This window comes from Silene latifolia, chromosome 5 (genome assembly GCF_048544455.1).
Source record: "Silene latifolia isolate original U9 population chromosome 5, ASM4854445v1, whole genome shotgun sequence".
In the NCBI taxonomy this organism is placed as follows: domain Eukaryota; kingdom Viridiplantae; phylum Streptophyta; class Magnoliopsida; order Caryophyllales; family Caryophyllaceae; genus Silene; species Silene latifolia.
The window spans coordinates 88,489,491-88,514,166 of NC_133530.1; the positions used below are offsets into that span (position 1 = coordinate 88,489,491).

Here is a 24,676-nt window from a genome sequence, read left to right on the forward strand (position 1 = left end):
GTTATAATAATGGTTAGTAATTGGGGGCGAGTGTGGAGTTCGAAGGAAAAGGATATGAGCGTTGTTTGGTAAACGACATATTGACCAATTTTTAACATATTCAAGGGTTTTAACATGTTTGACCAATTAATATGCTATCTTTAGTGTTTGGTAAACAACATATTAAAACAGCATATTTGGTGTCAATATGTTGTTTTACAATATGCTGCTTACCCCAGCATATTGATTAGCATATTATAAAATAAAATAAGAATTTTTTTTCTATTTTACAAAGAAAACTACAATCCACTAATTGTAATTTGCCAATCACCAAACACTCAAATTAATTCTGCTAATTATAATATGCTAGTCAAACTTTCTGATAAAATTTGCCATTTATAATCTGTTTTTTGCAATCTACTTATGCTGAAATTAATCCGCTATTTATCAAACAGGGCCATGGTTTTGCTTTGATTTCCTTCCTTATTAGGACTACTGCAAGTAAAATCATTTTACACGAGACTAACGAAATTTAGTATAAGTCGGTAAATTATCCGTTGTGCTTTCGTTTTGGGATGACGAGGCAACCGAAGATAAGAAGCAAGAAAATAGAAGAAACACACTGAATACTCTACTACCACGACCACGACACCAGTATCATTATCAATCAACAATGGCGCTCATATCTCCATCAATATCTATCTCCTCCATTTCCATTTCTTCCAAATCAACTTCACCTTCTCTCTCCTTCTTCCTTCCTCGCCGGAGATTCCTCCGTCCGTCGCCGTCGCCGTCGGCGTACACCGTACGCGCCGCCGCAACTCTCGACGCCGGCAACGGTGCCATCGTTGCGGATAGCCCTAACCCTAGCCCTAGCGACGTCGATTATGGCCGCAAGTTCTTCCCTCTTGCTGCTGTTATTGGTCAGGTTGTTACTCTTTCTCGACATTTTGCTCTGTAATTATCCTGTTTAATGTTTGTATTGTTAATTGCGGATTTTGAATTTGAGTGTTTGTTTTTTTCCGAGATTAGGATGAATAAGTAGCTAATCAGTTTGTTTATTGCTTGTGAATTGTGATAATTACAGTACTGATAATGTTTAATGTTTGTGAATTGTGATCATTTTTCGAGCGATGTTTTTCCGAGATTATCATGTTTAAATTCTAATGGTTGTATTGTAATTGTCAATTTTGAATTTGAATGTTCGTTTTTTCCCGAGATTAGGATGAATAAGTAGCTTATCAGTTTGTATATTGCTTCTGAATTGTTGTGATAATTACAGTACCGATAATGTTGTTTAATGTTTGTGAATTGTGATCATTTTGCGAACGATGTTTTTCCGAAATTAGAAAGAATAAGCAGCTTTTTCGTTAAGTGATAAACTGGTGATGATTATCAGATTATGAGGTGGGGAAAACACTTCTTACAGTAATTATGTGATAAGCTTGGGATGATTAATAATATATAAGCTTGTATTATGCTTCTGATGATAATGTTTAATTTTATTGTAATGATTGTATTCTGATGATTTTTTTTTTCGCACGAATGTTTGTTTTTTCCGAGATTAGGATGAATAACCAGCTTATTAGTTAAACTGTCAGTTTGTGATGATTATGACGATGTGTGGATACAGTTCTTTCCGTAGTTATGTGATAAGTATGCGAATTGTGGTGTTTCTTCCATAAGCATGTATGTTTTCTCGAAGATTAGAGTGAATAAGCTGATTTTTAGGTAAGTTATAAGCTTGTATCACAAATATCGATGGAATAAAAGAGTCGTTATTCTTTTGTTTTGGATTATGATGGAATAAAGCAACAATCATTTGATGCAGTTCTCTACGCAACTTTCATCTTGGATCATTCGGAAACAACCTCTTTGTGTTCTAACACAAGGGTAAGGTTGTGTACATCCGAGTATCCGACCCCCCTTACTCCACAATTTGTGGGAGCCCCTGAGACACTGGGGTAATGTTGTTGTTGATAAGCTTGTGATGATTATGTTTATGCTTCTGATAAATGGGGAGTGATTGTATTAGGATAAGCTTGTGGAAAACTGTTGGATGATCTTTGTATTGAAATGTATCTCCATTTGTTCACATTGCTCTATCGTCTATAGTTGCTGTAATTATAAATGTTTAATGTTTGTATCATGCTTGTGATGATAATGTGTCGTGTTTATATTATGCTTGTTAATTAATGATTTTTTCATTTAAATGTTTTTTTCCCGAAATTAGAATGAATAACCAGCTTACTAGTTAAGTGGTAAGCATGATTATCGTTTGAGGTGATTATGATTTAGAATAAAGATTGTGGAAAAGTGTTGGATTATCTTGCTGCTGAAATGATTCTTCTTTTGTTCACTTCACTTTGCTCTATAGTTACCACAATGAAAATGTATGATTTTTCTATCATGCTTATATGAATCTTTCATAGCCAAAATTTGTAATAATCATTTTATTTTATCGTGTGTTTTGAAAGCAATTAGTTAGTGATACGCTTCTTATAATTATAATTTGAACAATGCAACGGAGTAGTATATATAAAGTTTAGTTGAATGTCAAGTTGATCATGTAAAATGTATTAAATTTTTTACTGTTGGGTAATCTTTGTGTTTCTAACACAAGGGTAAGGCTCCGTACATCCGACCCCCCCTTACCCCGCAATTTGCGGGAGCCATTGAGGCACTGGGGTAATGTTGTTGTTGTTGTTGTTGTTGTTGTTGTTGTTGTTGTTGTTGGGTAATCTTTGTGCTGAACTGACTGGCTATGTTGCCTTTTCTGGTCCCTCAAAATAACCATCATGATTGTGATCATCATTACCTTTGTTGGACATGCACGGAATTTTCCCTTGATACAGAGAAATTACTTCCATTTGATCCTTAGATCGAAATTGAGATGTTCATCTGCTACTTTGTGGAAAAAAGAAGAGCTCTAGAGAAGTGTCTCATAGTACTCAACCACTTCATGTTTTCTCATGTTAGCTTGAAATTTTTTCTAACTTTTACCCTTTCATCTTATTATTACTGCTTTTATATATTCTGCATGTTTTAGGGTCGTTTGTATTGAATAATGAAGGGCGTTTTGATGCATGTATTGGCATGTTTCGGTCTTAATAAATACTGATACAAGTGGAATCCTGTCACTGGTGAAGTTATGTTGTAGTATTGCATTTACCGACAGCTTGTTTAAACTGCCTTATTAAAGTTTTTTGTGTGCCCTGACTAATTCATGTGCAGGATGCCATCAAAACTGCGTTACTACTTGGGGCCGTTGACCGTGATGTAGGAGGAATTGCCATTTCAGGAAAACGAGGAACAGCAAAAACAATCATGGCTCGTGGTTTACATGCCATTCTTCCACCAATTGATGTAGTTGTTAATTCCATCTCGAATGCTGATCCATCTTGTCCAGAGGAGTAAGGATACTTACGGGATGTTTAGTTGCTCTTTGTGCTAGCTACCTTTATTTTCTGTAGTGTGCAAACCTCTCCATCCAATATCATTAGTTGTTTCTGATAAAAAGTTAAAAAGTTCCGGTTGAACTTAGGATACATTTTATGGCATGCTCATTTTCTTCTTTTATATATGGGATTACTGGTTGCATTTTTGTTTGGCTTGATAATTATGATGTTATATGGTGAAGGTGGGAAGATGGATTGGCTGATCGTGTTGAATATGACTCTTCCGGTAATTTGAAGACGAAGATTATGAAAAGTCCATTTGTACAGGTATTGCATGAGAATTGTAAGAAACCTTCTACATGTAATATCCCCTCTTAAGTGTCATCATGCTTTTTCATTCCATGCTTCATGCAGATTCCTCTTGGTGTTACAGAGGACAGACTTATTGGGTCTGTTGATGTTGAGGAATCAGTGAAAACCGGGACGACTGTTTTCCAGCCGGGTCTCCTAGCTGAAGCTCATAGAGGCGTTTTATATGTTGATGAGATAAACCTTCTAGATGAAGGAATCAGTAATCTTCTTCTAAATGTTCTGACTGAAGGTGTAAATATTGTCGAACGAGAAGGAATCAGTTTTCGTCATCCTTGCAGACCACTTCTAATTGCCACCTATAATCCCGAAGAGGGTGCAGTACGTGAGCATTTATTAGATCGAGTTGCTATTAATTTGAGGTATTGCAATGGGATAACACTGAAACTTCTTTCTCCATTCCCCTGTATTACATCTGGACAGTTCAACACTTGAACTTAGTAATGGTACATAAACAATGTGATGTTTCTTGTATTCTTACTAAGCTAGGTCCATAATTTATATTGTCACATACTCACATTCACTTTTCATGGTACGCTAATGTCTTAGTCCTTCTGCAGCGCAGACGTTCCTATGAGTTTTGAAGATCGTGTTGCAGCTGTTGGGATAGCTACACAGTTTCAAGAGCAAAGTAAGGAAGTGTTTAAAATGGCTGAGGAGGAAACAGAACTCGCTAAAACACAGGTAATTGTGCTAGGTGTTATTCTTATTCTATAGAGTCAGCATGCCTTTAGCAGATGAAGATGATAGATAATTATTGTACTTTTACCTTTACTTGTTTTAGGAAGATGATGAATGACTTTATTATTATGTTGTAAGAAGATGCCCTGATATAAATTGATGGTGTCAGATCTGATTGTTTTTTCATTTAGTTTGTTTTGATTTTCTCATTACCATGAAACATTTTGCGCTCTCTTCCCCATTCCTTAATTATCTGTCAACAACAATATGAAATTTTGGCATGGGTGTGGGTGTGGGTGGGTGGGGGGTGGGGGGTGTCACAGGCCATCAAAGAGCAAGGGAGTGGGTTAAAAGCACTAAGAAATGGGGGTTACATCTAAAAAAAAAAGAAGGGAATCATTATGGAACAAAGAGATTAAGGAGTTAGTGTCGTCTAGTCCAAAGGAACATTAGATGTTAATCGTCATATGATGTTTAATAATCATGAATACTATGTAAGAAGAGATAAAAGAACCTAAAATCCCTTCAGATATATGTACATGGGAAGGTGGAGCATGTGGTGAAGAGATTCCAGCAATATTATCTCCCAATACATTCATTTCACTCATCTGTAACTCCAGTCATGGTGTGCTTGTCTATTGGTATGTATTGCAGATCATTTTGGCAAGAGAGTATTTAAAAGATGTTAGCATGAGCAGGGAGCAACTGAAGTATCTGGTCATGGAGGCAATGCGAGGTGGTTGCCAGGTTCTAAAAGATAGACTCTCTTCTTAATTTCCATTATCTCTTAACAGTGTAACGGTTTATCATATGCGCTGCGTTGCTCTCTTTTTGGACTCTTTTCTCAAATATTATGGATGTACGGACTTGACTGATGAGGTGTTTTGGTCATAGTGACCCAACATTTATTTCCCAATTTCAATGTAGGGGTGGGCATATAAGAGGATATTCTCCTGGATGTTGATATGCATTTTCTGATTGGTGCTGATGTAAAATATGAAAAAATTGGAAGTTCTGAAATTCATATTGTTCTGATAGTTTGGTTGCGAGTTTCCTATTGTTACATACATACCTTCGTCGTGTATATGGTCATAGGGTATGTTTGATTAACTGCTGCAAGGCGATCTGCTTTATAAATTGAACTATTGGAAGAAAGTTTTAAAGAAGAATGTGCTGACAACATTACCCGTACCGTAAAGGCTTTCGTCTATGGCGGGGTTAGGGAGGATGTACACAATCTTACTTTGTGTTGAAACATAGGAATTGTGTCTGTGTGGGCCATAAAAAAATTATGTCGAGCCATAAACTGGTTAAGCTTCTAATAGTGTCTTTGTGGCTGAACAAGAACGTGCTGCATAGATTTGTATTTAGAAAGTTAGTGTACAATAGAGAAATAGAATTATAGGACTGAATAAAATTGATTCTTGTGACATTTGACGTTTGTAAACGCAGGGTCATAGAGCTGAGTTATATGCTGCACGGGTTGCTAAATGCTTGGCGGCTGTAGAAGGTCGTGAAAAAGTCAATGTGGATGACCTGAAGAAAGCTGTTAAGTGTTTGTAAATCATGTTAACAATTTTGTGTTTCCGTTTTCCAATTTTTTTAATTGTGTTCAGTCGTTACAACCGGGAGGCATCCGAAAGTGTCAGTGGATACTTTGTGAAAAATCATCTTATATCACTAGATGCATAGGAAAAAAAATGCTCTCATAAGACTATAAGAGTAACATACAGGAAAAGGGTAGCAAATTGTTGTTTTTTTTATTTTCTGATGTTAAAAACTCACATATGTTGCTTACAGGTTGAACTGGTTATTCTTCCCCGTTCAAATATTCAAGAAAGGCCCCCAGAAGATCAAAACCAGCAACCTCCACCTCCACCACCTCCTCAACAGAATCAGGATTCATCTGAGGAGCAGAACGAGGAGGAAGATAAAGAAGACGAAGAGGTTTCTCTTTTCCTTCCTCAGTTTTTGTAGTTCGTGCTTGATCTGTAAAATAGGTTATTTAACAGATGTTTACCTTTTGCTTAACGATGGAACATTTTCTTAAATGTAGGATGAGAAAGATGAGGAGAATGAACAACAGCAAGATCAATTACCTGAGGAGTTTATCTTCGATGCAGATGGAGGTTTGGTAGATGAGAAGCTTCTTTTCTTTGCTCAGCAAGCTCAGAGACGCAAAGGCAAGGCTGGTAGAGCAAAGAATGTCATATTTTCAGAAGACCGAGGCCGCTACATTAAGCCAATGCTTCCAAAGGTTCCACATCAACCCCCCCTACCCCCTATGCGAATAAGACTTTAGCATTGATGCTCCTTCATTTATTAAGATTCACTGCATTTTCCTTGAGTGAGAGTAGATTGATTGTGGGACACTGGGACCCAATCTCCTACTGTTCTGTCATCTTGGACGCTCTAGAAAAAGAAAAAAAAGGCCCTCACAGTGGAGTTATTTTGATAATAGAATCTAATTTAAAGCTTTGGTTTCTCAGTTTCTCACCTTTGTGACACATATAGTCATTAATAGTTCAATACTTGGGATTTTCAAATGTCATGCACATGTGATAATGAGAAAGTCAGATAGTTCTAAGATCTTGAATTTATAGGCCTGAGACAGATTCAACGAACACAGTACAGCCTGTCTGGCCTGTGAAATTAAGTATGCTCCTCATTTTTGGTAGATTCTATATGTTTAAAAAAAAAAGGAGTTTGTAATAAACCATCCCTAACTTTAAGACGATCCTTTTTTCTCCTGTTGTAGAAGAATGTTATTATGACAAGACAGAGCTTCATTCTACTGTTATTAAATTAAGACTTATATTGTACAGGGTCCTGTCAAAAGATTAGCTGTTGATGCAACCCTCAGAGCAGCTGCACCATATCAAAAATTGAGAAGAGAAAAGGACATGCAGTCGGGAAGAAAAGTTTTTGTGGAAAAAACAGACATGAGAGCAAAAAGAATGGCTAGAAAAGCAGGAGCTTTGGTACTTGCTTCTACCTTTGCGTAACCTTTTCTTTCACCCTATGCCTTTCAAATATATATGTATATTTGTATTTCCATTTCCTTCAGGCCTCTGAATTAACTACTAAACAGGCGTTCTAAATCTGATATTCATCAGAGCTCAATTAAATTTCTTTTATATTAAGACCTTGTTTGGATAGAAGGATTTGGAACGAAAGGGAGGGGAGAGATTTGGAGGGAGGCAATTTCCATTGTTTGGATAGCAAAATGGGGGTGGAGGGATTTGGAGGGGAGAGATAATGGATCCCTCCATTTCCCTTCTCCAAGGCAAAATGTTTCCTCTCCATTATAGGAAAGATTTGGAGGGAAAACTCCCATCCACCATCCCACCTCCCCTTCCCTACCTTTCCCTTCCCTCTTTCCCCCTCCCCTCCCTTTCCCTCCATTTTTTGTATCCAAACAAGGCATAAGAGAAGTTTAATACTAATAACAAATATTAATTTTCTTTATGTTTGGTGACAGGTTATATTTGTAGTTGATGCTAGTGGAAGCATGGCCCTTAACCGTATGCAAAATGCGAAGGGGGCAGCACTTAAGTTGTTAGCTGAAAGCTATACGAGCAGAGATCAGGTGAATTTGTTTTCGAATTGGTCAATGATGTATTTCAATATATTATACTTTTTTTTTTGACGGACAATATATTATACTTTCTTATGTTGCCCTTGAGAGTAAATTTTTTTTTATGATAACTCATTAGCAATCGAATTTAAAGTTCTATACCACTGATTGATTTTATGAAAGTCAATAAACAGAGCTGGTAATGGGGTATGGTGTGAGTGGTGTTTGATACCCCGTATAAATTTCCCAAAACGTCTTATATAGATGATATTATTTGATGGCCAGTGACCAATCTAAAGACTTAATATGAATATCTCCACACAGCATTTTTCCCGTGTTCAACAGTATATAGATTTTTCATTCTTGTCTTGGTCCATCATTTTCCTATATAATTTCAGGTTCTTTATATAGAGAATTGTTAGCGGTTCTCATCATTGTTTTCCATTCAGGTTAGTATCATTCCATTTCGTGGGGATGCTGCGGAAGTTCTCCTCCCACCCTCCAGGTCTATCTCCATGGCAAGAAAACGTCTTGAAAAGCTTCCATGTGGTGGAGGTTCTCCTCTAGCTCACGGACTTACAACGGTCAGTAACTCAGTACTCTCTATATTCTTACATGTTTGTTACTCTTCCAATCTCATCTCTGTCCTCTCGAAAGGTGCATGAAGATAAGAGGATGTGTTGAATCATCCAATCATAGGCTTCAGATCCGTACTTCTTCAAGAAAATATCGTTCTCTACTTTTTCAAAAAAAAAAAAAAAAAATCTTGTTTTATATATTCTTTTAAGAGTGTTGAATGAAAAGTTCTTACACAACTTTAACTTCAGCTATAATTTGCTATATTCAGCTATTGTGGCATGTCCTCATCTCTGATCACCTTTTTTTATGCATATGCTCAGGCTGTGAGAGTCGGACTAAATGCAGAGAAAAGTGGAGATGTAGGGCGTATTATGATTGTCGCTATTACAGATGGTAGAGCAAACATATCATTGAAAAGATCTACAGATCCCGAGTCGGTCACTGCAGAGACCCCTCGACCTTCTTCTCAAGAATTAAAGGTACCCTTCCAAAAACATGTTGCAGTTGTAAATTTACCTTTCCTGGATTTTATTAATTTCCCAATAAAGGAATCAGGTTTAATGTGTTGATTTTCTGTCACTAGGATGAGATTATTGAAGTTGCTGCTAAAATATACAAAGCGGGTATGTCATTGCTCGTTATCGACACCGAGAACAAGTTTGTATCAACTGGCTTTGCCAAAGAAATTGCAAGAGTAGCTCAGGGTATGGTTTTACTGATTTACTTATGAAACCGACTTTCTTTTGCATTCACAAAGATTTATCCCGACGACACCTACTAACACTCCACGAATCTCTCCTTACGTTCCACGTGGGAGTAAATTTGTCGAAACAAGATTAGACATAGACCTAACAAACGGATTATTCTAACTCAAATCGAGTCCAAGTTGGATAAATTATGCTAGGTCTAATGTAGACATGAGTAAAGTGGTAATACTCATACCTGTTATGTTATCACATAAAATTTGATTTATTTTATTAAAAACTTGAATGTGTTTTACAGGAAAATACTACTACTTGCCTAATGCCTCAGACGCCGTAATTTCAGCAGCCACCAAGGAAGCTTTATCGACCCTGAAAAATTCATGATAGGTCAATTTAAAACCGAGGCTATTTTCTTCGCGGTTGTAATTTTTTAAATCGCCATTGTATTTTTGTATCATAATAAGTGTATTTTTGTATCATAGGCTTGAAATTATGAATAGGCTCAAAACAAACAAGTTTTGTAACAGTCTTTTCCATTAGTGTGTCAAAGGTTAGCGGAACAATCAACACGAACATTCGACCAAAGCCATACAAAGAAACAACTGGTGCATCTACCAGAATTACGGGTACAAGCCAAGAACTACTCTACCGGTGCTTGATAGTACGAGAAACCTGTTCGAGAAAATAGAGCGCATGCTCGCTCATATTAGATATAATAACCTCCTCAGCCATGCCGCATCCACATTTACATTATATCAATTCTTTCATATCTTCACAAATAATATAAAACGTAAACAAATGATACATTATCAGTAATAAGCATTTACGTTATCAAATCTTCCGCATCTCCCATATCACATTGTAATTTGCTAATACCACTCGGGTTTGTGTACGTACATGCACACAGGTAGCCAGTGACAATCAGTTACCAGCATTCACAGGAACAGCAATAACAAGAAGATGAGTCTCCCTGTGCACGGTGAGTCCAACGCATTCTTTTACGTCTAAAGACTCGCTTTTTGCTCCATCAGGCAATGTCCAATCAAACTTATGAATAAGGTTTGCTAATACAAGCTCAATATTTGCAATAGCAAATGTTATTCCGGGACATATTCTTCTACCTGCTCCAAATGGAATCAACTCGAAATCTTGCCCTCTATAGTCCGTCGAACAATTCAAGAACCTTTCAGGTATAAATTCCTCAGGGTCATCCCAGGAAGCCGGATTTCTTTGGATTGCCCAAGCATTGTTAATAACTAAAGTCCCTGATGGGATATCATAGCCATTAATTTTCGCGTCTTGTGTTGATAATCGAGGTACTAACAATGGGATTGAAGGATGTAGCCGAAGAGTCTCCTTGATTACTGCTTTCAAGTACTTCATCTGCTCAAGATCATCTTCATGTACATATGCTTTTTTTCCGGTAATTCCTCTTACCTCATTCTTCAACTCTTGCATAACTGCATAATTCCTTAATAATTCTGTCATCGCCCATTCTAGGACTGTGAAAGTTGTATCAGTCCCTGCGGAAAACATGTCCTGCATGAACCCATAACACCAGTCAAGTTAAATGTACGTGATGACAAAATTCCGATCACCTTAAGATTTTGGTTGAGATAGTCTTATTACCAGTATGACACCTTTGATGCTGTCTCTTTCAATGGGAATGCCAGCCATCTCGCCTTCTTGAACATCAAGTAGTACGTCTACTAAGTCTTTTACTCCGTTATGGTTCCCATTTTTACGACTATTTTGGTGTTCTTCGAGAACCGTTTCAAAAAACTGATCTAACCCTTTAGCCACCTTATCAACCTTAGCATCCCACCCATCAAGTTTATCAGTCCAAGCCAGGAACGGAATAAAATCTCCAACTCGAAATCTCCCTAACAATCCCTCGAACTCCTGTAAGAGCTTCTTGAAGTCAATGCCGCCTTCTGCTGCACTATATTTCCTCCCAAACGCCACTCTGCATAAAATATCGCTTGTTAAAGTCATAACCAGATCACTGAAGTTCACTACAGACGATTTATCAATCTTTTCCATTAGAAGAACCATCTCTTCTTCTCTTACACTGCGAAATGATAAAACCCTTTTCGCACTTAAGAGTTGAAGTACACAAATACTCTTCGCTTGCCTCCAATATTCGCCATATGGCGTTCTTGCCACGTTCTTGCAGTTATAGAGAAGCTTGTTGGCTGTTTTATTTGGTGCCCTGCTAGAGAATTTTGAATCATGTGTTTTCATGATCTCAGTAGCGGCTTTTGCTGATGAAACGACCAGGGTTGGTATTTGTCCTAGGTGAATCACCATGAGCTCACCATATTTTTCAGACAGGGTTCTCAGAGTACGATGAGGGTGAGTGCCGAGCTGATGAATGTTGCCGAAAATTGGCAGCTTTGGTGGCGATGGAGGCAAGTTTTTCTCGCAAGGAGATTTGGTTCGGAAAATATATTTGTAAACGAGGAATGTAAAGATGATGAATTGAAAAACTATCAATAAGGATTGAAAACTAAGTAACATTTTCGTACATTGATGATCTTTATTGAATTATGTGACTGTTAGCATAGGTGAACAATTGAGCTTCAAGGTTGAAGATGGAGATGTTAAGAGATGATGAAGATAAGAAGAGTTAGAGATGAAGATATGAGGATGAACACGCAAGAATTGTAAAAGAGAATGTAATATTAATTTGAGAATTTGTTACATGTAAAAGTGGTTACAATGAATGAATCTGTTAGTATTTATAACAGACTTCTTAACAACCTAACCATAGTTAGTTAATTACTAACCATAGTTGTTTAGGAGTAGTTAGTGTATTAACCGACTCCAACTAATTCTTTTAACTAACTTCTATATTCCTATATTCCCCCCTTAAGCTGGATTATGTTGTATAACTAATCCCAGCTTAGAGGACAGAAAGTTATGTTGTGCAGTGCCAAGAGGTTTCGTCATTAGATCAGCCAGCTGTAGAGTAGTCTTGACATACTTTGTACTTAGAAAACCTTGCTCTTGTTTATCACGGACAAAGTGACAGTCAATGCTAAGATGCTTTGTCCGTTCGTGAAATACTTGGGTTCTCGAAATATGTAATGCGGCCTTGTTATATCGCAATAAAGAGGGATAGGGTGGGTACGTAAACACCTAAGTCCCGTAGCAATGATGACAAATGATACCGGTTCGGATGTAGTGTAGGATAAACTTCGATATTCGGACTCTGCAGAGCTTTTGCTCACTTGCTTGTTTTTTTTTGTTTTCCACGAAATCAAAGACTGTCCCAAAGATAATGCAATAACCACTTAAGGACTTACAGAATAGGCACACTTGCCCCAATCAAAGATCACTATAAGTTTGTGAGTCGCAGCACATTTGTGAGCCATAAAACAAACCTGTATTAATAGTTCCTCTTAAATACTTAACCACATGCAAGGTCAGGGCAAATGAGGCATTCTAGGTTGATTTACAAACTGCTCGGTGTTGAATGCTATAAGAAATGTCCGCCTGGACATGTTCGGGTAGAGCAACCTCCCTATAAGCCTTCTATATTGCTCTGGGTTGTCCAGAATCTCTCCTTGATCCACAGACAAATTCAATCCCTGCTGCATGGGAAACTTTACTCAAGCACAATTCTCCATTTTCAGATCCTTCAAAATGTCCATTATGTACTTTCTTTGGTTTATCATCGGACCCGAATCTTTCTGAAATCTCCAATCCCAAAAAATATCTCATTTGCCCTAAATCTTTGATAGAAAAAGCTTTGTGCGGGGGCTTGTTTTACTCTCTCTATTTCCTCAATCGATGTACCAGTCAAGAGTACATCATCTACATATACTAAGATAGCAGTGAAGGACTTTGCAACAGATCGATTTTGTAAATAAAGAATAATCATTCCCGGACTGTACATACCCATGATGTTTGCAAAAATTTGGTTAACTCCTTATTCCATTGTCTGGATGCTTGTTTAAGCCCATATAATGACCTTTTTAACTTGCAAACCATTCCCTTATCAACACAAGAACCTTCAGGTGGCTTCATGTAAACTTCTTCGTCCAAAAATCCATGTAAAAATGCATTGTTGATGTCCAACTGAAATAATGGCCAATCTTTTGCTGCTGCAATAGCTAACAAAGCCCTAACTGTTGTGAATTTAGCCACTGGTGAGAATGTATGCTTGTAATCTTTGTCCTTGACTTGATTAAAACCCTTTGCTACTAAACGTGCCTTGAACCTTTCCACTGATCCATCTGGCTTGTACTTTATTTTGTACACCCATTTGGAACCAATGGCTTTGTGTCCAGCAGGTAACTGAACAACTTCCCAAGTCTGGTTGGATTCCAAAGCTGTTACCTCTTTTTGCATTGCCTCTACCCACCTGGGATCAGCCTGGGCTTGTTTGTAAGTGTAGGGTTCATACTCTTGCATAGCTGTAAATAAAGACCCCACCTACTCTGAATGATAGTCTTCAAGAGCAGTTATAACTTCTGACTGGAAAGCAGTAGCCTGAACTGTCCCAACAATTGATGAATGCCCAGGTATTTTACACTGATACTCTTGCAACCAGGTTGACACCTGTCTTGGTCTAGTAGACCTTCGTAGGTTAATTTCAACCCCAGTCTGTTGCTCATCCTGTCCTTGTTCTGAACTTGTGGCAGTATTGGGAACAACCTCAGTAGTTTGCTCTAAAGAAACCTCCTATGTGGTAGGTGCTATTGTACCAGTTGCAGTAACAGGTACAGGAATAGATGATGTAGCTGGATTAACCAGATCACTAGTAGTGATCTGTAAATCTTCATGATGTGTGTCTTTATGAAAAGGGAAGATATGTTCCTTAAAAAGAACATCTCTGCTTATAAAAACTTTATGCAATTTTAAGTCATACAATTTGTATCCTTTTTTATTATTAGGGTATCCTATAAAAATACACTCCCTAGCCCTACTCCCAAATTTATCAGTAAAGGTAGGAGGCATTGTAGCATAACAAAGACACCCAAAAATTTTCAAGTTTGCATATGTAGGTTCAGATCCAAAAAGCAATTCAAATGGAGTTTTATTGTGCACCACAGGTGTAGGCATCAAATTAATTAAGTATGTAGCTGTTAACAAACAATCCCCCCAGAATTTGATAGGCAAGTTAGCATGAAATTTTAAAGCTCTTGCAGTCTCAAGTAAATGTCTATGCTTTCGTTCTACCCTACCATTTTGCTGTGGGGTGCCAACTATACTAGTTTGGTGAACTATTCCCTTAGATTTAAACAATGTTCCACAATGTTCTTGCAAAAATTCTGAACCATTATCAGATCTTATGGCTTTAATAACACCTTGAAACTGAGTATGAACATAAGCAAAGAAATCCCTTATGAGACCATATACTTGATCCTTAGATTGAAAAAGAATAGTCCATGTATTCCTAGAATAATCATCTAGAATAGTAAGAAAATATTTTGCCCCAGTTAATGAAGGTGTCCTATAAGGACCCCAAACATCCATATGCAACAAATGAAAACAGGCAGATGCTCTACTAGTACTAATTGGAAAAGGCAGTCTATGATGCTTAGCCATAACACAAGATTTGCAATGAAAAGAGTCCCTTTTTATTATATTGCTGAATTCAGGTACAAATTTTAGTTTCTCAGTAGACATGTGGCCTAATCTGGCATGAACCATATCAAGAACAGGAAGAATTACATTGCTAACATGAGAAATCTTATTACTGAGCACAGAATCAAGTGTAGAAATTACAGCATTTGTGATAGTTTTAACTAACAAAACCCTAGAACATGGCTTGTGCTGTTTATTTAGTCGATATAAATCCCCAACTCTCTTTCCTTTAGCAACAACCATATCATTTGAAAGGTCCTGAAAAGCACAATTAGTAGAAGTAAACACCACAGACAGTTTGTTATGGTCAAGCAATTTACTAACTGACAGTAAATTTTGCTGGAAATCAGGAATGAAAAATACATTCTGCAAGGTAATTTTATCAGTCAGAACCACAGTACCCATTTTGTGAACTAACTTAATGCTGCCATCAGGCAAACCTACTCTAACAGGTCTTTGGAAAGTATGCACATTAGACAATAATGAAAAATCATATGTCATATGATCCGAGGCACCTGTATCAACTATCCAATCATGCATAAAATCAGACCTATGTGCAGTAAAAACATAAGAGTTAGAAGAGATCAGACCTGCAAAATTAATGGAGGATAAAGTGGGTTGCTGATCAGATATCCTTTTAAGGACCTGATCAACAACAGAAGTAATTATTCCATCCAGAGCTGCAGAACTGAACCCAGCTATAGCATCAGAACCAGTAGCAGCAGCATTAAACCCTTGATGTTCTGTATCTTCCAAAGAGGAGTTCTCCAAAGGTGAATCAGGAATTACATCTGCTGAATTAGCTCCTTTACGTGGTGGATAAGACTTATGAGGAGCAACTTTTTCTTTACCCTTTGCTTTATCTGAAGGAAATCCCCTAATTAAGAAACAATTAGCAGGATTGTGCCCTGTCTTCTTGCAGTGTGGACATTTGTTAAGACCAAAACAAGTCTCCCTTGTATGCCCAAACCTATTGCAATTATCACAGTGCTTGTCACTAACAGGTCCAGGTGCAGCATTCTGTGTATTCTGAAAACCTTTGCTTTGTCCAGACTGTCTAAAACCAACATAAGCACTTGATTCTGCTAAATTAGAGACAGTCTCAGTAATCTGCTTTTGCCGCTCCACCTTTTGCAACAAGGCTAAGATTTTATTAATAGATGGCAAAGGCTCTAAGGAAAGAATCTGAGTGCGAACTCCATCATAGCTGCTGTTCAAGTTCATAAGAAATTGAATAATCTTGGCATTGTTGTCCCTGTCAATCATTTTCTTGACCAAAGCACATGTATACAGACTGATTTTACCACAGGAACATGATGGTAAAGGGTCAATTGAATCAAGAGTTTCCCATAAGTTCTTCATTTTACTGTAGTACTCAACAAGAGAAAGATTAGCCTGTGCAATGTCCCCCAAATCCTTGGTTAATTGGTAAACTTCCAACGCATTCGACTGACCAAATCTTTCAACCAGTTCACCCCAGAATTCTTTAGAAGAACTGACATACTTAAAGTTCTCCCGAATTTTATGATCCAATGAATTTGAAAGCCATCTCATAATCATAAAATCGCACCTCTTCCATTGTTTATGACGCTTATCAGTTGGAGGGGGCATGGGACAACTACCATCTAACAAACCATCTTTATTTTTTGCAGCTAAGGACATTAAAACCTCACGTTTCCAACCCATAAAATCATGGCCCTCAAAGAGAAAAGAAGAAAGGGTGGCATTTGGTTGATCAGAAGATGACAAATACAGTGGGTCATCATAATAGTCGAAATTTACTTCAGTTGAAGATACTTCAGGCATGATTGAAAATAGATGTGAAAACAACATGACTGTATAAAGAAAGAAGAAAAGAACTATAGAGAATGAGCGCGGAAGCGATATGTGAAATTATACCTCTATTCCTCGATATATTCAAGCAAGAAATAGACCCAGAAAAACCAGAATCATCATACTGTATACTGATACCATATTGAATTATGTGACTGTTAGCATAGGTGAACAATTGAGCTTCAAGGTTGAAGATGGAGATGTTAAGAGATGATGAAGATAAGAAGAGTTAGAGATGAAGATATGAGGATGAACACGCAAGAGTAAAAGAGAATGTAATATTAATTTGAGAATTTGTTACATGTAAAAGTGGTTACAATGAATGAATCTGTTAGTATTTATAACAGACTTCTTAACAACCTAACCATAGTTAGTTAATTACTAACCATAGTTGTTTAGGAGTAGTTAGTGTATTAACCGACTCCAACTAATTCTTTTAACTAACTTCTATATTCCTATAATCTTCGGTTCTTCGCCACTCCTTTTAAACATTGAAGTTATGAATGTGTCCACCGTTGTGGTGAATTTGATGCCTTGAATTTGTGTCGAAGACAGAAAGGCAAGAGTCGTAGAGCAAAGTGAAGGGGCAAAGTCAAACAAGGAGTAAGTCGCGACATGCGTGAGTCGCGCGCGTAGCTGAAGTCAAACAAGGTGTTTGGTGATGGCATGCATGTACACTTTGTCCCGGTCATTTGTCCGTTTTTGGTTTTGAAGTAAAGACCAATAAAAGAGGATGAAACCAATTATTAAATGACAAGTGGATTAATTAGGTGTGCATGATTCAATTGCTCAGCCGAAGCATTCCTAAAATAGAAGGACAAAGAGACACCTCAAAATAGAATAGGCAAACAAATAACCGAAACATATAGATAATCAATTCGCACATTAGTCTTGGTCTTTGTTTAAGCTTTGTTCTCTTGCGTGGGTTTGGTATTTTGTTTGTTTGTTTTTTTTTTTTTTTTTTTTTTTTTTTTTTTTTTTTTTTTGATTAGGTAAGGAAACTAGGTTGATCCTCTAGGGTAGGACCAACCTATCTCATCCTTTCGAATGAGGGAGGTAAGTTGAAGCCACCGGCTATCAAACCACCTCGAAAGATTTGGACATGAATGTCCAATAGTAGCCATGAAGTCAGCAACCTTGTTGGCTTCATTGGTATTTTGTTTGTGAAATTGTTTATTTTCTATTTAGTTAGTCTTTTTTTAATTAATTTAGGATTTTTATTTTAGCGTGGAATAAATTTTTCTAAATAAAGACTTTGCATTAGTCTAGATTAATTAAGTAGAATGACATAATTGGTGAGCACAATTCTATGAGAATTGATTTATGAGGTTCCTTTTAGAGAGTCTCAATTTGTTCCGGGCTTTTAAATTGGTGGCGTTTTGTACTCGATATGGGTAATTTCTTTTGTCCCATTGAGATATTGGTAAAATTGAGTATCTTAGTCACCTATTATTATCTTCACAATAGTCAATTTGCTCTCTTGAAAGTAGTCAGGTTTTACTTTACTAGTAAAATCAATCCTTCGTGAATCGTGAAGATCGTAAGTCGTAACTAATAATCAAAAATGTTAAATTGGTGGGTGTGCATTCGCAATACACCAATTTGGCGTATCAATAAAACACAAATTTGTGAAAAATATAGTCGACTCGACTTCTTCTCACTTTGGTGTAATCCAATTATAGAAACAACAGCAATTCAATCAAAAATAATGAACATCACTTTTATATTCTGTGACACTTTTTGTTCAACAGCAATGATTAAGCAACAATTGCAAAAAAGAAAAAAAAAGAAAAAAGAGAGAATCTGAGACCAAATTAATGCAGTTGAATTAGATATTCTTGTTTAACACTTCTATTATGTGTGTAACAACAATAAATGCAGTTAATGTATTATACAACCTGTTATATATACAATTTATTGAATGTAGTTGAATTTTATTATAAAGTTATTGAACTTTACTAACAAAGTTATCGAGCTATGATACAAAGTTATTGAGCTTAACAGAATAATTTTTAAGCTCAATAACTTTGTAAAATAGCTCAATAACTTGTAAAATAGCTCAACAATATTTGTGTAAGAGCTCAATAATTGTGAGGCGGTTATAGTGTTATACAATGCTACTATACAACTGGTTGTAGGATAGTATTTGCGAAACAAATGATTACAAATTACAACGGCAAAAAAGCTTAATTATTCGCCCAAACTACCCAACCAACCCAAACAAACCACTTGTTAAAGTCATAGCCAGATCAAGGATTAAAGTAGAGCTGGCAAGTCTGATCCGACCCGAACCGACCCGAGAATATTACAACCCGAAATCGAAACCGACCCGACTCGTTGATGACCCGTAACACGACATGACCCGACTCGATGACGACCCGTAACCCGACTTGACCCGATGATCAGTGACTCGAACCCGATCCAGACCCGACCCGATATTGACCCGATTAAATTGATGAACCGACAATTATTAAGCTTAATATTGATCAAAATAAAAGTGATTTTGTAATTAGATTGTTATGTTTGACTTAATAATGAAGTAATTAAACCAAATAATGCTTAAAAACTAATATGGTAAAAAATTGAAGTAATGTGATAAAGTAATCGGACCCGATAATGACCTGATCCGACCCGACCCGATGATAGTAGGAAATTTGTCGTCTACTTCCTATACCAAAACTATTTATAAAACCCGAAAAAGCGTAGTATTTAGTCGGGGTCGAACTCAAGGATGGTGGGGGTTGCTACGAAGTTCAATTAGGAGTCAAGTTTAATCAAAATTAAAAGAAAGGGTTTTGGTTATAATCACTAGAGCAAAAGACAAACAAGTTGATGATAATGAATACGGTTAATTAAAAGCTAGGGCCTTCGGGGTCATCAATATGGTTTAGGGGCAAACATGAAGATAAAAAAAAGGGTCAATGGTGAGAGATTAACCTAAGATGAAGAACCAATGTCTTGGCTATCTTAAAGGTGGCTACTAATTTTCATTAAGTCTCACACCCCTCCTAGACACACATCAAGACCCCCAAAAAACTTTCATTCCAAGGGAGAATTAAGCAATAATGGAAGAAAGGCAAAAGCTTTCACTTGAGCAAATCAACAAACACCTTGAGTGCAATGAATAGGAAAGTTAAACAATTTCACCAAAGACCAAAATATTCAAAGAATCATGCCCCTAAATTCCATAAAAAATCACCCTAAACCCTAGAGGGAATCTACTCACTCATGTTAAGGGAAATTATGCTAAATAGAGAAGGAAAGCAAACAACACAAGGAGGAGACATGATGAATGTTAAAGCAATATCAAAAGACAAGGAAAATGTAAACAAATGATAAACAAGTAAAAAAAAGGAAAGGAATTATACCAACAAAGGAAAGATGAAGGCTTGATTGATTAATAAGAAGGAAAACCCTTCAAAATCCCCAATACAAACTTCAACAAATAAGTGTAAACAATTGACTATTACTAGAACTAACTAATTCTTGCTAAATATTAATAATAATTATTGAAAGATTAGTGCTTGATTAAGAAGGTATTACAATAATATGGAATGTTTTTCAGATCTAGGGTTATGTGTAAAAGGGTTTAAGGAGGGGGGTATTTATAGGCTAGCATTGGATTAAGGGAGGAAAGATAGAAAAAGCCCAAACTTGTGTAAAGTGCTCCTGTGCCGGCGGGCCGGCTGCCGGCCTCCTCTGCCGGCAGCGCGTTCTTTCAAAAACTGAGAAAAATGAAGGTTGCGTAATCCCCTGCCGGTGGGCCGGCTGCCGGCTTGCCGGCAGAGGATTTCCTCTTCTTGAGATTTTCTCCCAATTCTTCATATCAGGTACCCTCTGCCGGTTGACCGGCTGCCGGCTACCTGTGCCGGTAGCGCGTTGCTTGATCTTTGGCCAAAAACTTCTTCATAAATTTGACTAAATATGGGATTGTGTTCCCTGCCGGTGGGCCGGCTGCCGGCCTGCCGGCAGAGAACATCTCTTCAGCTTGTTTCCTCTTTTTCTCCATATAGCCATATCCTCTACCGGTGGGCCGGCTGCCGGCCTGCCGGCAGAGGATTTCTTCTTCAAAATCCCTCATCTCTCTTTTCTTCATGTAAAGGCATTAGAATGCCTTTCTTGCCCCAATTCCTTCATACTTGACTCGGTTCCTACAAAAGGGCACACAAAATGACAAGTACGGGGATCGGGCACAAATGCAAGGAAAGGCACACGAAACCGACTCGTTATGGGCCGGAATGCGTCAAAGAAAGAGGGAAATAAGGTGTAAATAATTCACATATCAACCCGACCCGATACATCATTTGACCCGAAATGACCTAACCCAAACATGACCCGACCCGATAATGACCTGACCCAAACCTAACCCGACCCGATACATCATTTGACCCGAAATGGCCCGACCCGATAATGACCTGAACCCGACCTGATCTGACCCGAAAGAGGTGGCTGACCCGATATGACCCGACCCGGCTTGACCCGACCCAAACCCGACCCGGCTGACCCAATTGCCACCTCTAGATTTAAGTGATATAAATTGTTAATCCTTGATACTACTTGTTTAGTATCAAAGATTTAAGTGATATAAATTGTTAATTTGAGATATACGACTTTAGCCTGTCATCTAAATCTCCCTAAGAATTCCTCGAATTGCAGTAAGAGCTTCTTGAAGTTGATGCCGCCTTCTGCAGTACTATACTTCCTCCCAAACGCCACTTTGCATAAAATATCACTTGTTAAAGTCATAGCGGCCAGATCGCTGAAGTTCACTACAGGTGACGATCATAATGATGCACTACTACAGATATAGGGTATAACAACGGTTAAAGACCGTTGTTATATAAACAAGCGGTTATATAAAAAAGCGGACGTAGTTAAAGCATCCGTTGTTAAAGGTTTTAACAACGGTTGGTTTTTTTTAAGAAACCCGTTGTGAAAACTATTAACAACGGTTAAAAACCGTTGTCCTTACGAGTCATTCGTTGTGGAAAGTGTGACTAATTTTTGGTGGGAAAGTTATAACAACGGTTACAATAGAAAAAACCGTTGTTATAACTAAAGACAACGTTTTTTTTTTTTTTTTTAAATAACCGTTGTAAAAAGTGTGGCATATTTTTTGTGGGAAAGTTATAACAACGGTTACAATAGAAAAAACCGTTGTTATAACTAAAGGCAACGGTTTTTTTTTGTCAATAACCGTTGTTATTGTTTTAAAAAAAAATAAAAATAAAAATACAAAGCATTACTGCCAAAATCCCTCCTGCATCAATTAATTATATATTACTAGATGCATTATTACTGCCAAAATCCCTGCATGAAAGGACACAATATATGGAATGCGAAGGGTTATAAGATTTGAAGCAGGGATATGGCACAACTTCCTAAACAAAAATATACTTCGTATTAATTTAAGCATCAAACCCTAAACATATTAATTAAAAAACAACTCAAACGACGCATATACTAATTATAAATTCATTCCACTATCTCAATAACCAATCCATTATATCACTATCTCCACCCTAAACTCCAAACCCTAAATCTTTAAAACCTAATAAACTCCAAACTTCCTTCAATAACGAATGATACCATTCGTTTAACATGCATTATGACCGAGTACAACAAAAGTTTCATACGCCGCTTGCTGGAAATCGAGAGGAAGAACAGGCCCTTCCTTGAGCAAGCTCGGATCTGGCTTGGTGAAGGATTTAGAGCCGCAGTGAAACATGGCTTGGTGCAGGAGTTAGAGCCGCAGATAATGCAGCTATATGAAGATATTGCATCTGCGGAACGAAACCTCCAAATAGCAAAGGATGAGATGATGATTCTCATAGAAGAGAATGCATCCCTAAATGAACATCTAAGAAATGTATTTTTAGCAATGCATTAAGTTTATGTATATATATAAATTAATTAAGTTTATGTATGATAAATGTGGATTTGTTTTACTGTCCTCTCCATCATCTTCTTTGTTTTATTTTATTTAAGTTGTTTTACCAATAAACGCAGAAAAACTAAGCGAATAATTAGAGAAAGAACAATGGCGGAGAAAAACACAGCAAATAAAATAAACAGAGAAAGAACAATAATGACGGAGATGACAAAACCTAAAACCATAAAGCGATAGATATATACCTGATAATTAGAGAAAGAAAGAGACGATGACAACAACAGTGACGGAGATGATAAAGCGACGATGAGAAAGAGTGTGGTTGTGTGTTTGTGTTTGTGGCTGCATGTAGTTGATCTGTGTTTGTGTGGTATATATTGTGGTATTTGTTTGAAATTATTGACAACGGTTATTACACATAAACCCGTTGTCATTAGATAATATATTAACAACGGTTCCTTTGACAACCGTTGTTAAAAAGTATTAACAACGGGTTCTAATATAACCGTTGTAATTACTTTTCACTAATTTTGCGCCAAATTATTAATAACGGTTATAATGTATTACAGAGTAAACTGTTGTTATTAGTTTTTATATTAACAACGGTTGTGCAAGTTTGACCCGTTGTTAAAACCAATAACAACGTTTAACAACACATAACCGTTGTAATTAAGTTTAGTAAAACTTCGCGCAATCCATTCTACAACGTCTTTTGGTGATTTTCGTGAATAAGCGTTGTTAAAGGGCCGTTGTGGTTGCTTGGATTTGTAGTAGTGATGGTTTCTTCAATCTATTCCATTAGAAGAACCATCTCTTCCTCTCTAACACTACGAAATGATAAAACCCTTTTCGTATTTAAGAGTTGAAGTACGCAAATACTCTTCATCTGCCTCCAATATTCGCCATATGGCGTTCTTGCAGTTATAGAAAAGCTTGTTGGTCGTTTTATTTGGTGCTCTGCTGGAGAATTTTGAATCATGTGTTTTCATGATCTCAGTTGCTACTTTTAATTTGCTGATGAAATGACGAGGGTTGATATTTTCCCTAGGTGAATCACCATATTTTTCGAGTAGGGTTCTCAGATTACGATGAGGGTTATTTCCGAGCTGATGAAAGTTGCTGAAAATTGGCAGCTTTGGTGGAGATGGAGACATGTTTTTCTTCCAAGGAGATTTGGTTCAAAATGTAAGTTTTATAGTCTAAATTAAGATGTTCTAATCTCATAATGAGCATGTATAAACTGAATGTGGAAGCAATAAAAGAGATCGATTGCTTACCTCTAGCCATTGCTTGAAATAATTGATCTGTCTTAATAAATAACTCAATTTATTATGCCCCAAATCTGACTTGGCTTCCAAACCCTCATCCTCACAATTTAGGTGCTGTTTGGCCAAGTTTACCTAAAATAGTTTTTACTTTTTAAAATGAGTTTTCCCACAAACTACTTCTTGAAAAAGTTGTGATTGTTTGGCCTGACTTTTGTAAAAATATTTTTTCCAAATTTGATGTGTTTGGTCTAATTACTTTTATTCGTTTTTTTTTTAAATTTTTGTTAACTATATAAGTTGGGGTTGCGTCACACTTGTCAATCTTTTCACCTTTAAGCGCATTTTTTCTAATAAAAATTATGTAATGCCATAGTTAAAACCGTAATTTTATATTGTGTAATACTCATAATCATGATATTCATAGCCAATGTTATCTCCTTGATTTGAAAGTTGCAATATCAACTTATTATGTTGCAAGATGATGAAACTCACCTAGAAATATAATCAATTAGTCAAACTATAAACAAAAGCATTAAGCATTTATATTGTCGGGTACTTGAACTATAAAACAATAACTATGTACTTAACCAAAGAAAAAATAATTATAGAATAAGACAGTCTTACACTATGAGATATTAATTTTCTTTTTGTGACGAGGGAACCCGCGGCCGAACATTCAATTTTACATGTAAAGGATCGTCATACAGTGAAAGACGGTGTTATACATTATTGAAAGGATCGTCTTATACTCTTTTCATCTCAACCCGTAAATTATTTTTCCTTTTTATATAATTCAATATTGA

General features: G+C 36.9%; 4 protein-coding genes across 4 annotated transcripts in view; 1 reads left to right on the plus strand and 3 right to left on the minus strand.

Annotated features, from left to right (window-relative positions):
* LOC141657807 (uncharacterized) overlaps positions 1–24,676 on the minus strand; it is a 96,876-nt gene that overhangs the window by 44,771 nt on the left and 27,429 nt on the right. The window lies entirely within an intron of this gene.
* On the plus strand, positions 525–9,854 carry LOC141657805 (magnesium-chelatase subunit ChlD, chloroplastic). The gene is made up of 15 exons (XM_074465150.1): positions 525–907; positions 3,214–3,392; positions 3,620–3,704; positions 3,792–4,108; positions 4,307–4,430; positions 5,082–5,174; positions 5,880–5,975; positions 6,228–6,374; positions 6,484–6,684; positions 7,253–7,408; positions 7,909–8,016; positions 8,454–8,588; positions 8,904–9,062; positions 9,167–9,287; positions 9,586–9,854. The coding sequence occupies exons 1-15, from the start codon at positions 653–655 to the stop codon at positions 9,669–9,671; spliced, it is 2,262 nt and encodes a 753-aa protein (XP_074321251.1). The 5' UTR covers positions 525–652; the 3' UTR covers positions 9,672–9,854.
* On the minus strand, positions 10,138–11,807 carry LOC141657806 (cytochrome P450 736A117-like). The gene is made up of 2 exons (XM_074465151.1): positions 10,917–11,807; positions 10,138–10,826 (listed from the first exon to the last, which is right to left on the minus strand). Exons 1-2 carry the CDS (start codon positions 11,805–11,807, stop codon positions 10,209–10,211), a joined length of 1,509 nt encoding a protein of 502 aa, XP_074321252.1. The 3' UTR covers positions 10,138–10,208.
* LOC141656232 (uncharacterized) lies at positions 14,875–16,596 on the minus strand. The gene is made up of 2 exons (XM_074463066.1): positions 15,473–16,596; positions 14,875–15,140 (listed from the first exon to the last, which is right to left on the minus strand). The coding sequence occupies exons 1-2, from the start codon at positions 16,566–16,568 to the stop codon at positions 15,127–15,129; spliced, it is 1,110 nt and encodes a 369-aa protein (XP_074319167.1). The 5' UTR covers positions 16,569–16,596; the 3' UTR covers positions 14,875–15,126.